This window comes from Lepisosteus platostomus, chromosome 12 (assembly GCF_059453375.1).
Source record: "Lepisosteus platostomus isolate fLepPlt1 chromosome 12, fLepPlt1.hap1, whole genome shotgun sequence".
Classification (NCBI taxonomy): Eukaryota; Metazoa; Chordata; class Actinopteri; order Semionotiformes; family Lepisosteidae; genus Lepisosteus; species Lepisosteus platostomus.
The window spans coordinates 25505636-25526074 of record NC_142622.1 but is presented as its reverse complement, the minus strand read 5'-3'; the positions used below and the strand labels follow the sequence as shown (position 1 = coordinate 25526074).

General features: G+C 36.6%; 1 protein-coding gene and 1 long non-coding RNA gene across 4 annotated transcripts; one reads left to right on the top strand and one right to left on the bottom strand.

Moving 5' to 3' along the window:
* Positions 1 to 3262: 3262 nt before the first annotated feature.
* Positions 3263 to 4462, bottom strand: LOC148651345 (uncharacterized). The gene is made up of 2 exons (XR_015925728.1): positions 4169 to 4462; positions 3263 to 3878 (listed from the first exon to the last, which is right to left on the bottom strand). It is a non-coding gene; the product is annotated as an uncharacterized LOC148651345 (long non-coding RNA).
* An 85-nt stretch (positions 4463 to 4547) lies between these two features.
* On the top strand, positions 4548 to 20205 carry mlh1 (mutL homolog 1, colon cancer, nonpolyposis type 2 (E. coli)). Of its 3 annotated transcripts, XM_088601507.1 has the most exons (20): positions 4548 to 4599; positions 4745 to 4900; positions 5879 to 5969; positions 6475 to 6573; positions 7204 to 7277; positions 7646 to 7718; positions 8238 to 8329; positions 11074 to 11116; positions 11456 to 11544; positions 11905 to 12017; positions 13282 to 13375; positions 13466 to 13619; positions 13934 to 14289; positions 15025 to 15173; positions 16883 to 16991; positions 17490 to 17553; positions 17835 to 17999; positions 18798 to 18890; positions 19313 to 19426; positions 19795 to 20205. In XM_088601507.1, exons 2-20 carry the CDS (start codon positions 4794 to 4796, stop codon positions 19960 to 19962), a joined length of 2247 nt encoding a protein of 748 aa, XP_088457633.1. In that variant the 5' UTR covers positions 4548 to 4599; positions 4745 to 4793; the 3' UTR covers positions 19963 to 20205. The 3 variants fall into 3 exon arrangements, with proteins under 3 accessions (XP_088457633.1, XP_088457634.1, XP_088457635.1); XM_088601508.1 differs by lacking the exons at positions 4548 to 4599; positions 19795 to 20205 and having other exon boundaries at positions 4610 to 4900; positions 19279 to 19416; XM_088601509.1 differs by lacking the exons at positions 4548 to 4599; positions 18798 to 18890; positions 19313 to 19426; positions 19795 to 20205 and adding an exon at positions 18222 to 18386 and having other exon boundaries at positions 4610 to 4900.
* The last annotated feature ends 234 nt before the right edge of the window (positions 20206 to 20439 follow it).

Below are 20439 nucleotides of genomic sequence, written 5' to 3'. Positions count from 1 at the left end.
TTATAAAATCCCTTTAAAGTCCTTTGTCAAAAACTTCAAAATTCAAATAATAAAAATTAAAAAATATGTTAGTATTTTTTGCACATGGACTCACCAGATCATATATGCTGTATTTCTGATTAATGACACTATAGAACATAAAGAAAGGGTGGTTACAACACAATATGTTTAATTTGCACACCTGACAGATAAGAAAACAAATATGAACCCAAATGCAAATCTGGCTCCTACCGTAGTTTTTTTTTAATTGTGTACAACGCCTTCTATGCAAACATACTGTATGGTTATCCATGGCATATATATTCATGTATGTGTTTGTATGTACAGTATGTGTGAATCTGCAAGCAATTAATCCTTGTTACTGAAAATCTTTTAATTTTCTTAAGAGCCCTAAGTGCATTCAATAATTACTTTATACTAATACAAGTACATGTATGTCAAAAGGCATATGGTACCAGTTTTAAAGGTAATAAAACCATTTACCATTATTATTAAAATCATTTGATAACAATAAATCATCTGTTACATTACCATGAATTTAAACATTCAGTTATGCTGGCAATTCAAAGTAAAATCTTTATTCGTGCACAATAAAATTCTAAAGGTTAATTCTAAAGGTTATTATATCTCTTACAATTTCCTACAGCAGTTTATTTAATATTCCTTGCTGCTAAGTAGCTCGTTTGAATGGAATGATTAACATTGACTTAATTTTGTACAGATGTATACAGTACATGATTAATAAAGAAAAACAATGATTGATTCTGCCAGCAATCAATTCCATTTTTAATTTTGATCAACTTCTGACGTTATTCATACTCATAACCACAAGTACTGCACCTCCAAAGCCTTAATAATTTTCATTCTAACAACAACTTGCAACGGGATGCTGAATTTGTCATTTCTCATGGTGTTTTAGGTGCCCAATGACAAAGCCAGACCAATGCAGTTGCTTTACTTAAAAAAAAGGAATTAATATTTTATGTTGCTTCTCATCACAGTGTCTCCAATTATTGTAGTGTCTTTAGGTTCTTTCAGGACAAAGGACTAGTGGAGATGATTCGATTTTTAAGAACTTTATTTTCTTTTCACAAAAAAATACAGGGCATCACAAATTAGAAAGCTTTACATTAATATACATACTTAAAACAGTATATACAGTATGATCACATCTCATTACATTTTGACACAGTACCAGTTACATAGCAACAATTTATTTTGTTCTGGTGCAAATCACATTCTTTACTTAAACATGATAATGTTTTTCACAGCATCTTGAGATACTGTCCTATGCCCTCTATTTCCCACAGATTTTCTGCTTCCTCCCTCCCTTCTCTCCACAGATCTCTGAGGTAATAGTTCTCTCGGGTGATGAAGAGGGCCAGGCTACCTGCTGCCTTGACTGGGACCTCGATGCCTTTGAACACCCCCATGTTTCTCACCCTCCACAGGGCGTCTTTCCCACTGTTCACCACGGCCCTTCTTCCTGACGTGTTTGACAGGAGAGACGCCGTATATAATGAAAGCAGCGGTCAGGGAAAATTGGGACGAGAGAGCTTGCAACCAGTGTTCAAACTGGGCCCAGAAGGCCTTAGCAAAAAAGCAGGACCACAGGAGATGAGTCACAGTCTCCTCCTCATCACAGCCCACCCTAACACAGCGAGGGCTGGGGGTGAGGCCCCTATGGTACAAGAAGGTTCGCACCGGTAAGAACTGGTGGATGACACTCCAGGCTAAGTCTCTGTGAACGTTGCACAGAAACTTAGAGGGTGTGTGTTTCCACACCTTCCTTGTTTGGGCTGATGTTAAAATGCCCACAGGGGTCTGCCTATTGTTCTGGGGTGCAACGAAATCTTCCAGTTTTTGGACGCTGACTTCTCAGAGGGGAATATGGCCAATTGGGTGAGATCTTAGAAAACTTTTCACTGTCCCATACTGTAAATTGCAGGGCATGTGTCAGAGAGTGGGACATCCAGCTTGGGTCTGACACCCCACACTCTGAACACCTCCCTACCTACCCAGAGCCTGGAAAAATAAGTCCAGGTACGCGCTTCAGGTGCTGTTGCAAAGCCTCTCAGCACAGAGGCCAGGAAAATGCACAGCAGCTTCGTAGCAATATCTGGGACAGACTTCCCCCCTGAGGGCAGCAGCCTCTACATTATTTCCCTTCTGAGTCTTTCCTGCTTCCCACCCCATAAAAATTGAAACATCAATCTCCTCAGCACCGCCGCAACACGGTGTGGGATTGGGAAGGTAGTAGCCAGAAAATTCAAGACAGGCAAGAGCTCGGCGTTGATGACCAGCACCTTCCTGTCATGGTGAGGTCTCGGTCCTTCCATTGCATCAGTTTTTTGTTTAATTTGTTAACAATTTGTTCTGCCAATTTACTGTTCCCATCTCTTCTCCAAAATACACCCACAGGACCTTAATTCTCTTCTCTTGCAGCCTGAGATCATGTCCTTCTTTTGGCTCCCTCCAGTTCTGATAAAAAATCTCACTCTTAGATTTGTTCATTTTTGCAGAGGAAGCCAAAGAGAAACGATCTTTACATCTTTAGGGTGGTAATTACTTAACAACAGGCTATACTCTTATAAGACTACACAGGGCACTAGAACTACTAGGACATTATTTACACAGGTAGGGTCAGCCGCTGGTCATCGTGCTGACCCTCAGACTCTCCCCGGCTACCACTCCCAGCATGCCCAGCGGTACTACGAGCGCCTAGGGGCGCTTCCTCCTTACCACCAGGCGAGGGCATTACAAAACCATCAAAACATAAAGCATGTTAGTGTTTATACAAGGACGAACTTTAAATGCCTCTTTTAAGATCTTTAACTTTAATTTCTGAAGCATCCGAATTGTAATTACATGTGAAATCTTGTGAAAACGAATATGGCACGAAAACTGGAGCAAGAGGAAAAAGTGGACTATATTTTTAAATTCAACTCACACATTTTTCACCAACTACATTTTACACACAGTTTTAACATTGCTGTTGTAATAACACAACATGATTAACAGACCTTTTTGATGTCTGAAAAGCTGTTATGATCTTACTATGATGACTTTCTTGTGCAGTATCAGGCGTTTCTCGTAAATATTCCCTCGATATGAAATATAGAGTATAAAGCCTCATATTTATTACTGCCACCTTCAGGATTGGAGTATGGGAGAACAGTGCTTGTGTTCAATTCCTAAACAAAAAGACCTCCTGAGCTTTTGAGATATAATAATGATGTAATCACAAACTTCCCAACATCGATTTGTTTATGTTTTTTATTTACAAAATAAATCTTTAGTCAGATACCAATAATTAATCCAGATTTGATTTAAAGATGTATCGTTCTGCGTTACAATTGCACCCAAATAAAAAGAAACTGTCCATTAACGATTCACTCTTCAGGATGGCGGGCTATTTAGAGCTGCTGTTTCAGATTATTTGGTTTGTGTGCTCGAGTGAGGTCTGGGGCGCCTTACTGTGTGGAGTTTGCATGTCGTACCTATGTTTGTGTGTGTGTGTTTTGCCTGGTTTCCATCTGCAGTTTAAAGACGTGCTGTTAAGATACAATAGCGTGTTTCTAATTCCCGTGTGTGTATGTGCTTTGATAGAAAGTTGTCCGATTCAGGGGTATCTGCCTGCTAGGCTGCTGGGCTCCAGCTCACCGCGACCTTGCATTGTTTGACCAAGCGGTTTTTCTCCCCAATTTTCCCTGACCGCTGCTTTCGTTATATACGGCATCTGAGCCGTGGTGAACAGTTGGAAAGACGCCCTGTGGAGAGTGAGGAACATGGGGGTGTTCAAAGGCAACGAGGTCCCAGTCAAGGCAGCAGGTAGCCTTGCACTGTTCATCAGCCGAGAAAACTATTACCTCAGGGATCTGTGGAGAGAAGGGAGAGAGGAAGCAGAAAATCTGTGGGAAATAGACGACATAGGACAATATCTCAAGAAATTGTGAAAAACATTATCATGTTTAAGTAAAGAATTTGCTTTGCACCAGAACAGGAGAAATTGTTGCTATGTAACTATTATCGCGTCAAAACGTAATGAGATGTAATCATATATACTGTTTTAAGTATGTATATTAATGTAAAGCTTTCTATTTTGTGATTCCCTGTATTTTTGTGAATAGAAAATAAAGTTCTTAAAAATCGGTTAGTGAAGACTTACTGTATGGTTTCCATCAGTTACACTTTGTCATATAACCTTAGTCTCGCAGCACTTTTGCCATTATGAAACACCATCTATTCGTAATATCCCGTATAAAATAACAAATTTAATAAATGATTGTAAGAGACATTTGATCAATATTTCTCCAACTACACCTGCATGTCACATATTTTCGCCAAAAGCATGATGCAGTTGTGCAATTTACAGTATGTATTTACAGTAAGACCTTCCAAGGAAAATAATTTCACTTGCCATATGATTGACACGTCGCATTCAAACACTAGCAGTCTGCAATTTCCAATTGCGCAAGTCTGCTCTTTCCAGAGAAAAGGGATTGGCGGAGGTGAGTTGCTGGACTATTTTCTCATTGGTGGTAAATCTAGCTTGTTAGTCAGAACACAAATTAGAGTCGTTGTGGTGGCGCAATATTGGTAAATGTTATACAATGGGTTCAGGCAGTAGGAGGGATTTGCGTTTCCCCGCGCCTGCTGTCAGTGTTTACAATATAATGCTCGTGTCTTCAGTTACTAGTGTATTTTATATTGCCGTGTGTCTGTTTTTTCTATTGTATTTTAGGCGGATTATGTTTCCGTGAAACGTGCGATATCCACGGAGTGATTGGAAAATGGCTGGGGTGATCCGAAGGCTGGACGAGGCGGTAGTAAATCGCATTGCTGCCGGTGAAGTCATTCAACGGCCTGCTAATGCCATTAAAGAGATGATAGAAAATTGGTAAGAGTTAACTTAACATGTTACTTTGAAAATAGTTTTTTATTATGTGGCAAGTGTTGAAAATGGCAGTCACTGGCTGGAGATTCATTTTATGTTTTTTTTTTAATCTGTATTTTCGCCTTATTTGCATCGCAAATTTCATGGCAATACGTATGTGTCTTTGACAAGTTGCAAAAAATAGAACTGAGGCTGTGTGTACCAGACCAAAACGTATACTCTGTATTTGGTGAATGTTATAGTCAGTACTGTGCCATTTACAGTATATACAGTGAAAATATTACGTTTTGGGACAGTAACGTGAAATGTCACCTTTGCTGTGTACGGTTGTAATATGTATTTCAAATCAAAAGATGAATATGATGCAAGTGTTCAGAATGTCAGCATTTATTTCAGGAGATTTTGTGAATACATGTTAAACCTTGTTAGAACAAAAATGTTTTTGTGTTCAATCCTCCAATTTCAGCAATGAGTAAAGTTAGTATTTGGTTACATGCCCTTTATTTTCACCAGACTCTTGATATGTTCCTTTGAGATGCTTTGCAGCCACTTTCAGATGTTGCTTGTTTTTGGACTTTTCTGACATTAGTTTCCTCTTCAACAAATAAGATACAAACTCAATAGGTTTCACATGAGGAGATTGATTTGGCCAGTTCAAAAGTTTAGAAGTTACCACTTATTCTTCCTGACAATGAAGACAGAAGCTTTTACGTTTGTAAACTAAAGTTTTAATTAATATTTGTATCATATTAATATTTTGATTTGATTAGTACTGTACAAAACGATAACAACGATAATTAGTAATGGCAAAAACGATACTTCATTGTCCCAGTTCTTAGGAGTTTCCCTGTATATAATAATGGTAGGCAAGGTCACTATACTGTAAGTGAATAACATTGCCTTATAGCAAATTATATGTTTGTTTCTATGATAATATAACTGAACATTAAATACTCAACTGGTAAACTTTTTTTTTTGCAGTTTGGATGCAAAAGCAACCAGTATACAGGTTACAGTGAAGGAAGGAGGGCTGAAGCTGATCCAGATTCAGGACAACGGCACAGGTATCCGGGTAAGTAAAGAGTAAGAGATGCAGAAAATGTGGTCTTTGATTTTTTATTTATATTATATATTTAATGAGTAGTGAAGACATTTTGCTTATAAGTTCATCTAATATGTAATATGTAAACAGAATGTAATCTACAGTATATTATGGAGAATTGTTTATGTCGGGATACTGTACATCAGATCATCTTCATTTGCTTTATTGCATTTCATGGAATAGGGAGAGAAAAGTGAATGTATAGTATACAAGAATAAGAAGATCCTTGGTTAATTAAAAATGTTTTAAGATATTAATTTAATCTGTTATTTTATATTTAATTACATTTAGTATTTTAAATGCATTAGTTAGGAATGATAACCAGGTGTGGATATAAATGATGAAGAGGTGAGGCTATTCTGTCTTAAATTCATAATGTTAGTATAAGAATGTCCTGCATTACAGAATAAATTATAAATTGCAGTTTATTAATTCATGTTACTTAACTTGTCATCCTGTGCTGTTTTTTTAATAGAAGGAGGATTTGGAAATAGTGTGTGAGAGATTTACTACAAGCAAACTAAAGACCTTTGAAGACCTTACAGCCATATCTACCTATGGTTTCAGAGGGGAGGTAAGTTTAACTGAAAAGACTATTAGATTTATACCATGCTCTTCTTTGTTTACTGCATGCTGGTTTGAAGTTGTCTATAGGAAAGCATACATTTATCCACAGTTCTTTTTATTCTGTTGCCAAAATGTTATTTGTACTTAAGTAGACAGAAAACACAATGCACTTTACAAAATAATTAAATAAATAAAACATTCAGTGTATAAAAACTAGTAAGCATTTGCTTCCAGATTTAATAGTTTAAAAAAAGTGAGGGAGCAATATTACAAAAACATTTTGGTTGGGATAGAAAAAAATCTTTTATAGTACGCCCAATGTACGTCTAGGAGCAAGTAAACTTTTCAACTGTTGGGTCTTTTTCAGGTGACACCATAATTAATTTAAATATTTAAATATGCCACTATTGATATTTAATTTGTGCATCACAAGTTGTTTGCCTGAGCACTTCTTTAACAGTGCTTCTTTAACAGTGCTGTTTTTCACTAATGCATACTTGCAGTTCTCAGACAATTTGTTTAGTATCTGTCTGAAGTAATGTTCTTTAATAGGTTTCTTTATGTAAGCAGTTGATGGTTTGTAAACTCTAATGCAAATTAAACCATGCTTCAAGAATACATTGAAATCTTTTCACAGGCCCTTGCCAGTATAAGCCATGTGGCTCATGTAACAATTACAACCAAAACAGCTGATGGTAAATGTGCATATAGGTAAGAAAACATTACAATATCGCATTATTCCTATGCCCATTTTGCCTTTCCTGTACTTCTCTCCACAAGCCTTGAGAGCTGTGGCTGATAGTAGGATTGTGCTGTGGTATTTTTGCATTCAGATACTTTGCCAAATATTTATGATCTTTGTTTCGTGAGCTACAGGTGTACACTGGAGCCACATACTGTATAGACAACATATTAATTTTTTATTATTTTAACATGAAAGTTTAGATGAAAATTATATTTGTAAATTATTTTTTGTTATAGCAGAGCTAGGTAAATAACACTGATCTTCCTATCTAAATGAACATCCCCTGGTTTATGGTCTTGTGGTTAAGGCTTTTTTGTATCTGCTGTCCATTTAGAGCCAGTTACTGTGATGGAAAGCTGAAGGTACCTCCCAAACCATGTGCTGGAAACCAGGGCACGCAGATTACTGTGAGTCTATCTGTATAATGCAGCTAAGTTTCAATGTTTTTTATAAATAAATTAAATCATGTCTTTCTTTATTTATAAGTCACTGTTAGGTAGGAATCACTGATACTGGCAAATAATCCCAGTTTGCATAAGGATTGCTTTTTTGATATTTGTTTCTGTTATCCCTTGTTTATACTAATATTTAATGTATTTTTTAATGATTTAAAGATAGCTTTTTTTTTCTCAGACTTTTCTTAGTCATCATTTTTTACTTTGAGTTTGAGTTGATTGAAGAATGTTGACTGAGATCTTTACAGTCATCTCTTCTCAGGCAGATCATTGTTTCACAGGCAGGATTAAATCCGGATAGCTGCCAAGTGATTAAATCTAAAGTGACTAATGCTCTGTTTGAATGATCTCTACTGGAGCTCTCAGTACATTTAATTAGAAGTGGTAATAAACAATCATAGATCAACCCATGCTAACACAGGGAAAAGTTCCAGTTTTTGGCAGTCTCTTTGGAAAATGTTCTTTGTGCAGGTAGAAGATCTTTTCTACAATGTTGCTACACGAAGAAAAGCCCTGAGGAGCCCAAGCGAAGAGTATTCCAAAATTGTGGAAGTGGTTAGCAGGTCTGTTTTTTTTTATTGATTTTTTTACAAATAGATGAATATACTGCACATGTAATACTAAAGCACAAATAATCAAATGATAATAAAGAGTAATAACTTTAGTTATAACCAGCTGTGATAGACTACTGTAAATGAAGTAAAATAAGGTATATAAATGAAAAGTAATTTCACATATATGGTCATAAAAGTAATAATATTAGATAAATATTTTCTGTAATTTTAGGAGTCTGCACTCTTATGGTTGTGTAAAAGATAAAGATGCAGTGATTTCTTAAGGAGAAGTGTGTCCTGTCATTGCTTAATGGTGATACATTGCCTATGGAAAGCTACTTTCCCAAGTAACACTTTTTGTGTTTTAACAGTCTGAGATCAAGACATGTTCAATCAGAACTTATTAGATTTATTTAAACATTGTAACACAAAACATCCAAGTAAAAAACAGATGTTCAAACATTCTGAATGCAGTTTAAAAATGAAATCCTTGAAAAATGGATAGGTAAGTGTACACACCCCTTAGTAATAGCAATTGAAATTCTGGTGTAACCAATTGCCTTCCAAATTGTAGCAATTCTGATGATTTCAGAATAAAATCAGCTGTTCCTATAGGTCTTTTCTGCTGGGTAGTGCATCTAGTTAAAGTTAGCTATGGGCAAAAAGGAGCTATCAGGAGACCTCTGGGATACAATTGTGGAAACGCACAGAGCAGGAGATGGATATAAAAATATTTCAAAAGTCTTAAATATCCCTTGGAACACAGTCAATACAATCATTAATAAGTGGAAGGTACTGTATACAGCACTACCTTGCCTAGATCAGGTTGTCTTTTCAGATAGGATGACCAAGAAGACTTATCACAGAGACTAACAGAAACATTGAAGGACTTGCAGGACTTTATATAACACTGGACATGTCACAAGTACAGGACGGTGGCAGGAAGAAAACCACTACTCAAATTGACTGAGCTAAAACAGCTCTAGAAGGAGGAATGGGTAGACATTGCCAAATATAGGTGTGCTACAGTACATTGGAACAGACCTGTCCAAACAGAATTATGGGTAGATTTCAAGCAAAAGATGCTTCTACCAAGTACTGTACTAGCTCAGGGGTGTGTACACTTATCCAGCTCTTTTTTTATGGGTTTTCATTTGTAATTACTTTTCAGAATGTTTGAATATTTCTTTTCACTGTGAGGTTGTGTTACTATGTGTTACACTGTGTTAAAATGTAAATACAAAATAAATTCTGATTTAATGTGTCTTGATTTCAGCCTGTTAGGCTACAAAACATGTTTGTGTGAAAAAGGTGTGTAGATTTTTGATGGCCACTGTAGTTTGGCCTATGCTTCCAATTCAGTAAGATCAAGCTTTTTCCTATCTATCAATAGAAGATACTGAAAGAAGCGACTACCTGGCAAGAATAATTCAAGTATTTACATTAAATTTCAAATAGAATGCAGTTTTTCAAATTGTAATAAAGAAATAATTGTAATATGTTTCAATTCAGTTATTTCTAATGGACCTTAATCTTAACTGTATGCGTAGCCAAGAGGGTCTTTTCCTTTCATCTTGTTGTGTCTAATAAATATACTGTAGCAAATGAAACAGCATCTTGTAGGAAAGCTACTATGGTACTGTTAGGCCATTTTTTAATTTACTCTTCTGAAGGGATGGGAGCTTCATCCCACAATTGTGACTCCCCAGTAGAATTTGCTTGTTTGTCCAGTGCTTTAAGCCGTTTTATACTGTCAATTGTAGAAAATAATTAGTTCAGAATAGAATTATATTTGTTCTAAATAGCCCATTAGAGACGGAGAGATACAATGCCATCTTTCAGGATCCTCAGTGATGACTTTCAGGATGGGCTCACATTTAGGATGATCAAATTAGCATATAATTGAATCCCTTAGTATGTAAAGCCACCTCAAGAGCATTTCAGAGGGAGGACCTGAAACATTCCGATCAGCTGTGTTGTGTGGCAGGACATCTTATTTGAACCATTTCATTTATGGGTTAAAACCACAGGTGCAAATATATTTATTTGTTATAAGAACAGCAACATCTACATATAAACTGATTTTATGATAAATTGCTCCGGTTTGGATATGTTTTATAGTATAATTGTAACCAATAGCAGCAGCTAGAGGTTCAATAAGAATAGAAAAAAAAGCCGGGATAGTTGGCAACCGTGTTTAGTACCCCGATATAGCCAAAGGAGTTGTGAAATTATTCCATTCCTTTCGGGGAACTAAATTACAATTTAACCAATTTAACAAAGATTTTACCTCCAAGATGTTCCAAAACAGCAGGGTGTGCTGCTGTTCTTTTATTTAGATTGTGGCTGTGGGCATTTACTTGAATGGTTAATAGACCGATTAATGATAAAAGCAGGATAAACAACAGTGGAAAATACAGTTTAGGATGCTAAAAGTTTATTGAACACAAACTTTATTTGCAGATATTTATAGTTATGAGAAAGTGAATATGTGACTGTAATAAAATAAGTTATTGTCTGAAATGAAAGAAGATTCCATTTTAGGGTGAAAGTTAGAATCTGAATCCAGGTCACAAAACAAGATATTTTTTCTAAATCTCAAAAGGCACAATTAAGGTTTGTATCTTAAAACTGAACACAGTTGCACAAAGGTTTAAAAGGCAGTACTTTACAGAAGTTATGTCTCAAGAAGTTTAAGTTTTCAGTCTCTTAAATCTCAAGTCTCTTAATACACAAAACATTTTGTTTTTTAGGTATGCTATACACAATTCTGGTAAAAGCTTTGCTGTAAAAAAGGTGGGTAAATGTGTTCAAACCTTTCAAGAAATTGTGGAATGATTCTTGTATTGAGCGTCACAGTGATGTGTTGGTTGGCACAGCTCACTCAAAGCGTTTGGGTTTTGGGCTTGATTCTGGTCCTGGGGATCTGTCTGTGTGGGGTTTCCATTCACGTAGGATTTCTCCAGGTGCACCAGTTTCATCTTTCAGTCCACCAAAGACATGGTGACAAGGTTTGCTCATCTACTCTAAATTCCCTGTTTCCCTGAGGCCCTGTGATGGACTGGCCACATCAGTGGGGAGAGAGGTCATGTGCTCTCAGTCTCCAATTGTATGTTTTTAACTATTTTATTTCAGCAAGGGGAGACTGTGGCAGATGTCAGAACTCTTCCAAATGCTTCCACAGTTGATAATATCCGGGCAGTTTTTGGGAATGCTGTTAGCAGGTAAGAAGATGATCATATTTAAAATTATTTCAGACATTGCATGTGCCTCTTCACGTGATGTAAGCTTCATTGCTGTACACATTGCTCTCAGAGTAAGGAACATCACAGTTTCTTGCTCACGAGACAATTAAAGGACTGAAATCATACTTCTGTTATGGCAACATGGAAAATATGGAGGATAGTGTATCTTGATGGAAAGAGATGATCATTAAACTATTTCATTAAATACATATCACGCTTTTAGGTATTTGAAGTATCACACTATTCTAGATCTGTAGTATTACATATTCAGAACCGTATGCTGTGAGATTCAAATTGTGCTGAACTGTTTGTACCCCCTTATTTTGACCTCCTCAACAGGGAGTTGATTGAAGTTGGCTGTGATGATCAGAAGCTGGCTTACAAACTGAAAGGCTTCATCTCCAATGCCAACTACTCTGTCAAGAAATGCATCTTTCTGCTCTTCATTAACCGTATGTATCTGTGACAGACCCTGCCCTTAACCAGGGCAGTTCTTGAACTCACGATGGTCATAAATTCAAGTTCAGAAGGCATAAGCTGCATGCCTTTAAAAAAAAACATACCCCCAAAACACCATGCATGCCTGTTTATATTAGCCAAACAAAAACCTAATTATACCCTTGTGAGAATGTGAAAGGGGAATTTTTGCCCCTAAAACAATGTAAATATGCAGGGTCCAAGACCGCTAGAGTGTAAACTTTGCCCATGTGGCTTTAAGCTGGAGGTTTTCCCGTAGGAATTAATAGAATAGAGTCTTGTTAGTGACCATAAGTTAGACTAAGTTTCTGTTTCACTTGTAGCTACCAAATACAGTACAAACTAAACGGTACAAGTTACTTTCCTAAATAATGCAACTTATAGCAAAATGACATAGAAAGAAAAAAATAATATCATACCGTTTGGACACCTGTATATACATTTAATATACTTATAACACATAGAAAACAATAAATAGAAATAAATACTGTCACAACTCCTTTTGTTGAAAGCAACAAAGCCTTTCATAACTTCTGAGGTATATATTTTTTCCTACGCACTGTTGATGCATGTAAGTTTGCAGTAAAACTTTGATCCATTGGTTGAATAAGCAATGTAATTGGTAGTGGTAAGAATTCAGCTTTAATGTTGAGGTATGACGATTCATAATTGAAGTCATAAGCAACATCATTGTCTGCAAAAGGAAGAATTTTTAATATTAGATTTTGTTCTTCAGAATAATTTTCATTTCCTGAACAAAATAATCCATGAATCACCTGTGTTGCAAGCTTTTTGTGTCTTGAAGGGGTATTCCTTTTCTTTTGGGGAAGTATATAAAACTTTTAACCAATTTAACAAAGATGTTACCTCCAAGATGTTCTAAAACAGCAGGGTTGTTACAGTACTTGCTGCTGTTCTTTATTTAGATAGTGCCTGTGGGCATTTGCTTGAATGGTTAATAGACTGATTAATGCTAAACGCAGGATAAACAACAGTGGAAAATACAGAATAGGATACACCACGCTAAACAATTATTAAACATTACCTGTATTTACTGAAATTTATAATAATGAGATTTCAATTGAATTCATATTTGTCATAAACAATTTGAAAGAAGACTACATTTAGTGGGAAACTTCAAAGCTGAATCCAGGTCACCAAAACCTGGTATTGTTTCTAAATCTTTACCCATTTTATGATGGGCCTAGAAGTCGTTGCTCATTTGTTTTCTCCTTTCAGATCGTTTGGTTGAATCAAGTGCTCTGAAGAAGGCCATAGAAACAGTCTATGCTGCATATCTCCCTAAAAACACACACCCCTACCTTTACCTAAGGTGGGTGGGACCAGGGAAGAGGAACATTTTGTACCACTGAGTAAAGTGCGTCTGCTTAAAGAGTAACTTTCCCCTGTTTTGTCATGACAGCCTTGAAATCGCCCCTCACAATGTTGATGTAAACGTGCACCCCACCAAACATGAAGTACACTTTTTGCATGAGGACAGCATAATCGAGAGTGTGCAGAAACACATTGAGAGCAAGCTGCTGGGCTCCAATTCCTCACGCACATATTTCACACAGGTAAGCCTATGTATGCATGCTCACAGCATTGCACATTGTAGAGGGGAAAAGTGGAGTGGTGACCTGAAGTGCAGATCTCTGTTGCAATATTTAATGAATATTTATATGGCTCCTAGGTTTGCAAAAGATATTCTTAATAGGAGCCTAAAAAGTTAATTTGTCAGTCACAAATATCAAGTGGTGATTGAATTATTCAAATTATAGGCTTTTGTATCTGAGGATATACTGTATTAGAATGTCCTCTTGTTTAGTGAAAAGTGTTATGCCTGTCCCATTGGCTTTCTTGTTGTTAATCTCTTGCTGTCTGCCTATAGACTCTCCTCCCTGGCCCTGCGGTGTCTTCCAGTGATGTTGTAAAGCCGGGCTCCAGCTCTTCCTCTGGCTCTGTTGACAGAGTGTATGCCCACCAGATGGTGCGCACAGATTTCCGGGCCCAGAAGCTGGATGCTTTCCTCCAGCCAGCAAGTAACGCCACCCAGGCTCCTGCTGCCGAGTCCACGGAGCCGCAGGAGCCCAAGAGCAGCGCTGCCTCTAGTACTCAGGCCGAGCCCTGTGACGTTGACATGCAGGACCTGAGAAGTGCAGACCTGACAGCTGCCCTGGCTGGAGATCAGGTTGACCCCACAGAGACCACCAGTGCCGACTGCTTACCTCCTGCTGATCCCCCCAAGTATGGTTTAATAAACAGTTTTTACACTCTGAAACTTGGAGTTTCGGTATGTTAAGGACATGCTATATATAGACTATGTGCTTGGTACTTTTGGAGAGCTGTTCTTTCTACACATAAAATACTAACCTTTTATGTTGTTTTGTTTATGGTATCTCAGATATATTTTAACTATTTTCTAAGACTATTGAAATGTTTATCTTGGATTAATTGAAGAATCAATTCTTCCTTTCATCATTTAATTTAGTTGGAGTGTGGCAATGTCCACAATAGGGGGTTATCAAACACACATTCTGATAAATGTAATGTGCAAGTCTTAATGTGTCAAAGCTGTGGTATTAGTGGTATTAAAGCTGAAACAAAATGTAATTGCTAAGTGGTCACAATGTGTGGATTGTTAACACTACCCCTTTAGATTAAAAGGTCAGTGTTTTTTTGAAGTACCAAGTATCAAGTCTAACATCATGTACTTTAAACTGTGGATAGCCTCAAGAACATGATCCTTTCCTTCTGAATTACCATTTGTTATATCACTTCTAAAAACTGTACTTTGTGTAAACCAGTTTATTCCAGGACTGCTTCCACTTGATTATCTTAATTCCTCTTAATGACTTAATTGTGTCTTCTTATTCTAGAGACCACAGCAAGTACTGCTGATGTAAAGACTGTGATTTGTGGCTGTTGAGGAGTATGATTTGCCCAGAATGGTTTGTGACTGTATTTTTTGTTGCATTTCAGGAAGCGTCCCAGGATGAGCCCAGATGTGGAAATGAAGGAGTCCGAGATTGAGAGCAACCTGACCGCTGCTGCGTTACCGAGGAGACGTGTCATAAAGTTAACAAGCATCAGGGAATTGCGCACAGTGATCAGTGACCAGGCCCACAAAGGTCAGGGGCGTCTGTGGCACATTTCACTGACTGAAGTCTCAGTTTATCTATGGAAGATTCTTTTTCTCTTACTCATGAGGGATGAGTGTGCACTACTTCGCAACCATCTTAGACATTTTACATTGTTCCATCCCTTTCACTCAGATGTTTTCTCCGTCTTTATGCAGAGACACTTTTATGGTGGTCTACTGAGGTTTTAGCCATTTTCTTTTAAGATTGTAGTTAATGTTCTGAAATCTTACTGTATATTATCTGTCATTTGCATTTATCTACCATTATCCAATAAATGCATTAATTTATTGTTATTTAATCTATGTTTTTGAGTATTAAATCTTTCTTTGGACAAAACCTTAGCTTCTTGACAGATTTTATTATATTATATTAATTGTATTATTATATTGAAATAATAAACAGTAGGTATTTTTTTTATTTTAAAACCTGCTGATAAAACACAAGTGAAAGATGTAACATTCAACAAAGTCTAAAAAAGCAGGTAATGTTGTATCTAAATTACAATCCTATTGCAATTGTCTGCTTTTATGGATTTGTATTTGATTTTGATTGTGGTTTTCACATTTTAATCATCAGTTGTGAAACAATAAAAAAGAGGCTATCTTTTATATCTTGTCCTGATGAAGATCCTGTGTATATTGGATGTTGGTATTAAGTTTAGTAATGATAAAATCTATTTTGGAGCATTTAAAACAAGTGTGTAGGCAGGTAAAAATGCTATGTGGAATGGACGATATAGGGGTCTGGAGCTGTAGGAAAGTTATGGGTGAGGCACTTGTTATACCCTTGAGCAAGGTATTATATTATAGACTATATAAATAGGTGCAAATGTTTTGGACAGTCACATAAATATGTTTGTGGCTTATTTGTGCCATATATGCAAACTAGGTACTGTACACTGTCCTCCAAACATATTGGGACAGCAAAATCATAACTGTTATTTTTGTTTTATAGTCAGCAAAGTTTACTTGTGATCATGATGTGTACAATAAATATACAGTACATTTTGTTATTGGGTGTTTCATGCATTATATTAAAACAAAAACATACTTTTTGTATAACCCAGTGATTTCCATGACAGTTATGTACTGGGGTAAATTCAATTTAAATAAACTTCAGCATATACAGTATTTGGTTACATATCCCTTTGAGGCAATAATTGCACCAAGTATGCTACTCATTGAGTTCACCAATAAGATAAATGTATGCATGGAATTACCTACTGTACAAATATATTGTACTTATCATTCATATCACAATGATATCATGATATTAGTTGCAAATACAAATTGAATGAAAAAAGTTTCTGATATTCCATTACTGATTAAGTATGTGTGTTTTCACTTTTTTGTATTACTTTGTATTGGTCATTTGTCATGTATTATTCCTGACAGATTTTTGTTCCAAAGTAATTCCAAAGTAAGAAATCATATTGGGTTGCCACCATATTGTATTGTCTGTCAGTGAGCAGTTACTGTGTGCCATACTCGAGTGTATAATTATCCTCATCCACACATTCAGAGCTGTGCAGTCCTCTTAGAGCTATTTTTAAAATGAATTATGGGAGAAAAAGGCTAGTAATTCAAGCTTAATGAATAGTGAGATATAATGCAATTAAAATTGAAAATGCTCTAAAGGCAGGACACTTTCAGTCATTTTTCCCTGTATTGAGTTGTCTCACTTTTTTGTTGTTGAAGGTCTTCAGGAGATGCTGCAAAATCACTCCTATGTGGGCTGTGTAAGCCCTCAGTGGGCTCTCATCCAGCATCAAACTAAACTGTACCTCCTCAATACCACCAAGCTCAGGTCAGTTGCAACCACCATATTGGTTTGAAGAAACTTCCTGGTAAGCTACAGGCTGGTTAGCTACAGCGCTGGTCCATGTCAAGGTTATGGAAGAAAACAAAATGTGGCTGTCAGTATTTATTTTATATCTTTACTGGTCTTGAGATCAATGTTTTGATCTCTTTTGGCTCATGTAAGATATAAAAAATAATTAGTAATTAATCTAGGATCTCTGATAAGATGTGAAACTAATTTAATCTATGATGAGCATGGCTTCCAATATTTAGGTGACATGCTGACCCAGGGCTACTTTTCATGTCCTCGTCACATCAGTTGGGAACCATTTCAGTGATTCCTAACTACCTAATTGCTATTACAGTAAAATTATTCATTTTGGAACACTTGAAGGAGCAAATTAAAGTGATGAAAGGAAATTGCTTTAAAAATGTGAATGAAACAATTTTTTCAAATTGAGCATGATTAATCTAAATGTTGATGCATTTCTATTTTTAATTACAGTCAGGAGCTCTTTTATCAGATTCTCATATATGACTTCGGGAATTTTGGTGTTCTAAGATTATCCGTAAGTAATTTTAAAATATTTTACCCAATATGTGAAAGGTTAGGGAAATGTATTCATATTACAAAACAGAAATACAAGCTTCTTGTAGTTTATCTTAGCCAAAATCCAAAATCTTAGAAGGACTGTTTTGCACCTCTACAAGACTGGTCCCCTAAGTCTAGCCTGCAGAATCCCTGATTTAGCACGTGTTTCATACACTAATCCGGGATGGAGGATCCTTAGAGACCTCTGAGTTAAGTGCTGTGCTGTGTTCATATGCTAAGAGGTGCTCTGTGTTGCAGACCCCAGCTCCTCTATACGACTTGGCCATGCTGGCCCTGGACAGTCCAGAGAGTGGCTGGACAGAGGAAGATGGACCCAAGGAGGGTCTAGCCGAGTATATTGTGGAGTTCCTCAAGAAGAAAGCAGAGATGCTGGAGGATTACTTCTCCATGGAGATCGATGAGGTCTGTTAACAAAACAGCCATTATCCAAGCAGGCACACAACAGTTCTTGACCTTGATAATGCAGATTTTTTAGGTCAGTAGGACACAATTTAGACTTATTTTTCTGGCTTTTGTTCATCATAATCTCTCTTAACTAAATTTACTTGAGTACCATATAAAATAAAGATTATTTGTCTTACCAGTTTTATGTTCAGACAAATTGCAATTGTTTTTTTTTTTCAGGAGAAAACAGTTGGTGACCTTCAAGTTGTTATACTATAAAATTGCTTTAATGTGGCTCCTTTGCACACTATTAGTGTATCACTGAATTTTCTTTTTGTGGTTCTGAAAAGAACAGGAGTGTAGTTCAGTCTCTGGGTAATGGCTTCTATGAACTTTCCACAAAAGGTTTGTCATCTTTCAAAGAGTGATGATATCTTTTACCAATATTATAATGTATATTCTACTGCTTTTGCTTTAAATAATTTTCTCTTGAACATTTAACTGATTCTGCAGAAGAAACATTATTCATCAGTACTGTCTTTGTGAGTGATCTGTCCAAAACAAAATTTTTTCCTGTTGTTGCAGACATTCTTGTTCTTTCATTTAAATAATATATTTGTTTCAATACAATTACTTTTAGCTTCAAAATGTTTTTTGTATTGTAGAAAAATGCTGATTCTATCAAACAACCAATGGCTTTCTTCAATATCCTTCAATATTAGTATGTAATGGCAATAGGTGGCCACATGGGGGAGAGTTGTGGTCAGTATGACTCATTCTTCCTTGTTGTATTTATGTTTTTATATCTGTTGGCAGGAAGGGAACCTCACTGGTCTGCCACTACTGTTAGACAACTATGTCCCAGCGCTAGAGGGACTGCCTATGTTCATCCTGCGTCTGGCCACAGAGGTACAGGAAAAGGAGGATTTTCATATTTTAAACTAAAACTATTTATAAGAAACTCCAAGAATTAAATAGCAAGTGTTTATTTAAGGGCTTTATTTAAGGAGGCTATTATCTCCATGCAGAGTGAGGAGTTAATAAAAAGGTAGCTGTGAAGGTATAGATAAGAAGAAAGAGGGACAGCAAAGACAAATGCAATGGAGAAAAGCTTATATATTGTATTTACGGTTTTTTTAATTTAGGAAATGATGTTAGGAACTTTTGAGTTAGGACATCTGAGGCCAAACCTTCGTTGTAAACTCCATGAACAGTATTCTGTCATAAAACATCAAGTACCTTGTATAATCTTGATGTTGTCTGGCATGATTTATTTATTCTGTTTCTGATCTCTAAGGCCTGATAACGTAGAAAAAAATCATGGTTTGCAGGTGAACTGGGATGAAGAGAAAGTGTGCTTTGACTCATTCAGCAGAGAATGCAGCCTGTTTTATTCCATCAGAAAACAGTACATACTGGAGGAGCCTGCAGGGCCTGAGCAGCAGGTATACACTTATGTATTTATGAACTAAAGCTAAATAGCGTTGCACAAATGATAAAGCATGGCTGGAGTTGGCTGGACTTTCTCAGACTGCCACGCAGTGTAGATACACTCGAGATGTGCTAAGCCTAGACTCTTGTAGTGATTTCAGGGACCATGGCACTCCAGTGTAACTGTCCTGTAGAGCCCTGTGGGGCATATACTATGGTAAAATACAAATGGCTGTGACAGGTGGACATTGAAAGGTCAGAGGAGTGTGTTCACTGATCCTCTCAGTAAGGTACAGCAGTGGTAATCAGGATCATACTTCCACATACAGTTTATGCAAAACACGTGACTGTAATTCTCTCCATTTTCCTTTGTTTTTTATAGGCAGAGGAGCTGGGATCAAGTGGGACTTCATGGAAGTGGACTGTTGAACATGTCATTTTCAAAGCTTTTAGGACACACCTTGCTCCTCCGAAACACTTCACAGAAGATGGCAGTATCCTCCAGATTGCAAACCTGCCAGATCTTTACAGAGTCTTTGAGAGGTGCTGAAGGTGCATCCTTACTGGGCAAACATTAAGGAAGGACAATGCAGTAAGATTAAAAAAAATCCAAGATCATCTAACCACTGATAGGATTTAACTGATTTTCTGCTTCAGATGTGGGTTCTTACTGTTTGTTTCCTAAACGGTTATCTAACACTTAGTAAGCAGCTTTTGTTTTCTATTGGAAAAGTGTTTTCATTTCTTTTATGTGACTGATTCTGACAACTGAAGAATAAATATTTTAATGTTGCTTCAGTTTTATTTATAAGCTTGATTGTAAATAGCAACACCAAGGTCACTAGGCAGGCTGAGTCAGGGTTCTAAATTTAAATATAGTAGACACTTCACAGGGCTGTTCAGTGATGAGAACAGATCTTTAATTCAGAGAAATAAAACTGGGACTTGCTTCAGAAGTGCTGTGTATGAATGAGTCAGACTGTAAATGTTGCCATTACATAGTTTTCTAAAGATAGTCAATAACTTA

Bases quoted from the DNA above. Each gene is read 5' to 3' on its own strand.
- mlh1 (XM_088601507.1), top strand. From the start codon at position 4,794: ATGGCTGGGGTGATCCGAAGGCTGGACGAGGCGGTAGTAAATCGCATT. The intron at 14,290-15,024 runs GTATGGTTTAAT...GTTGCATTTCAG, and splicing joins CCTCCTGCTGATCCCCCCAA to GAAGCGTCCCAGGATGAGCC. The intron at 16,992-17,489 runs GTCAGTTGCAAC...TTTTAATTACAG, and splicing joins CTCAATACCACCAAGCTCAG to TCAGGAGCTCTTTTATCAGA.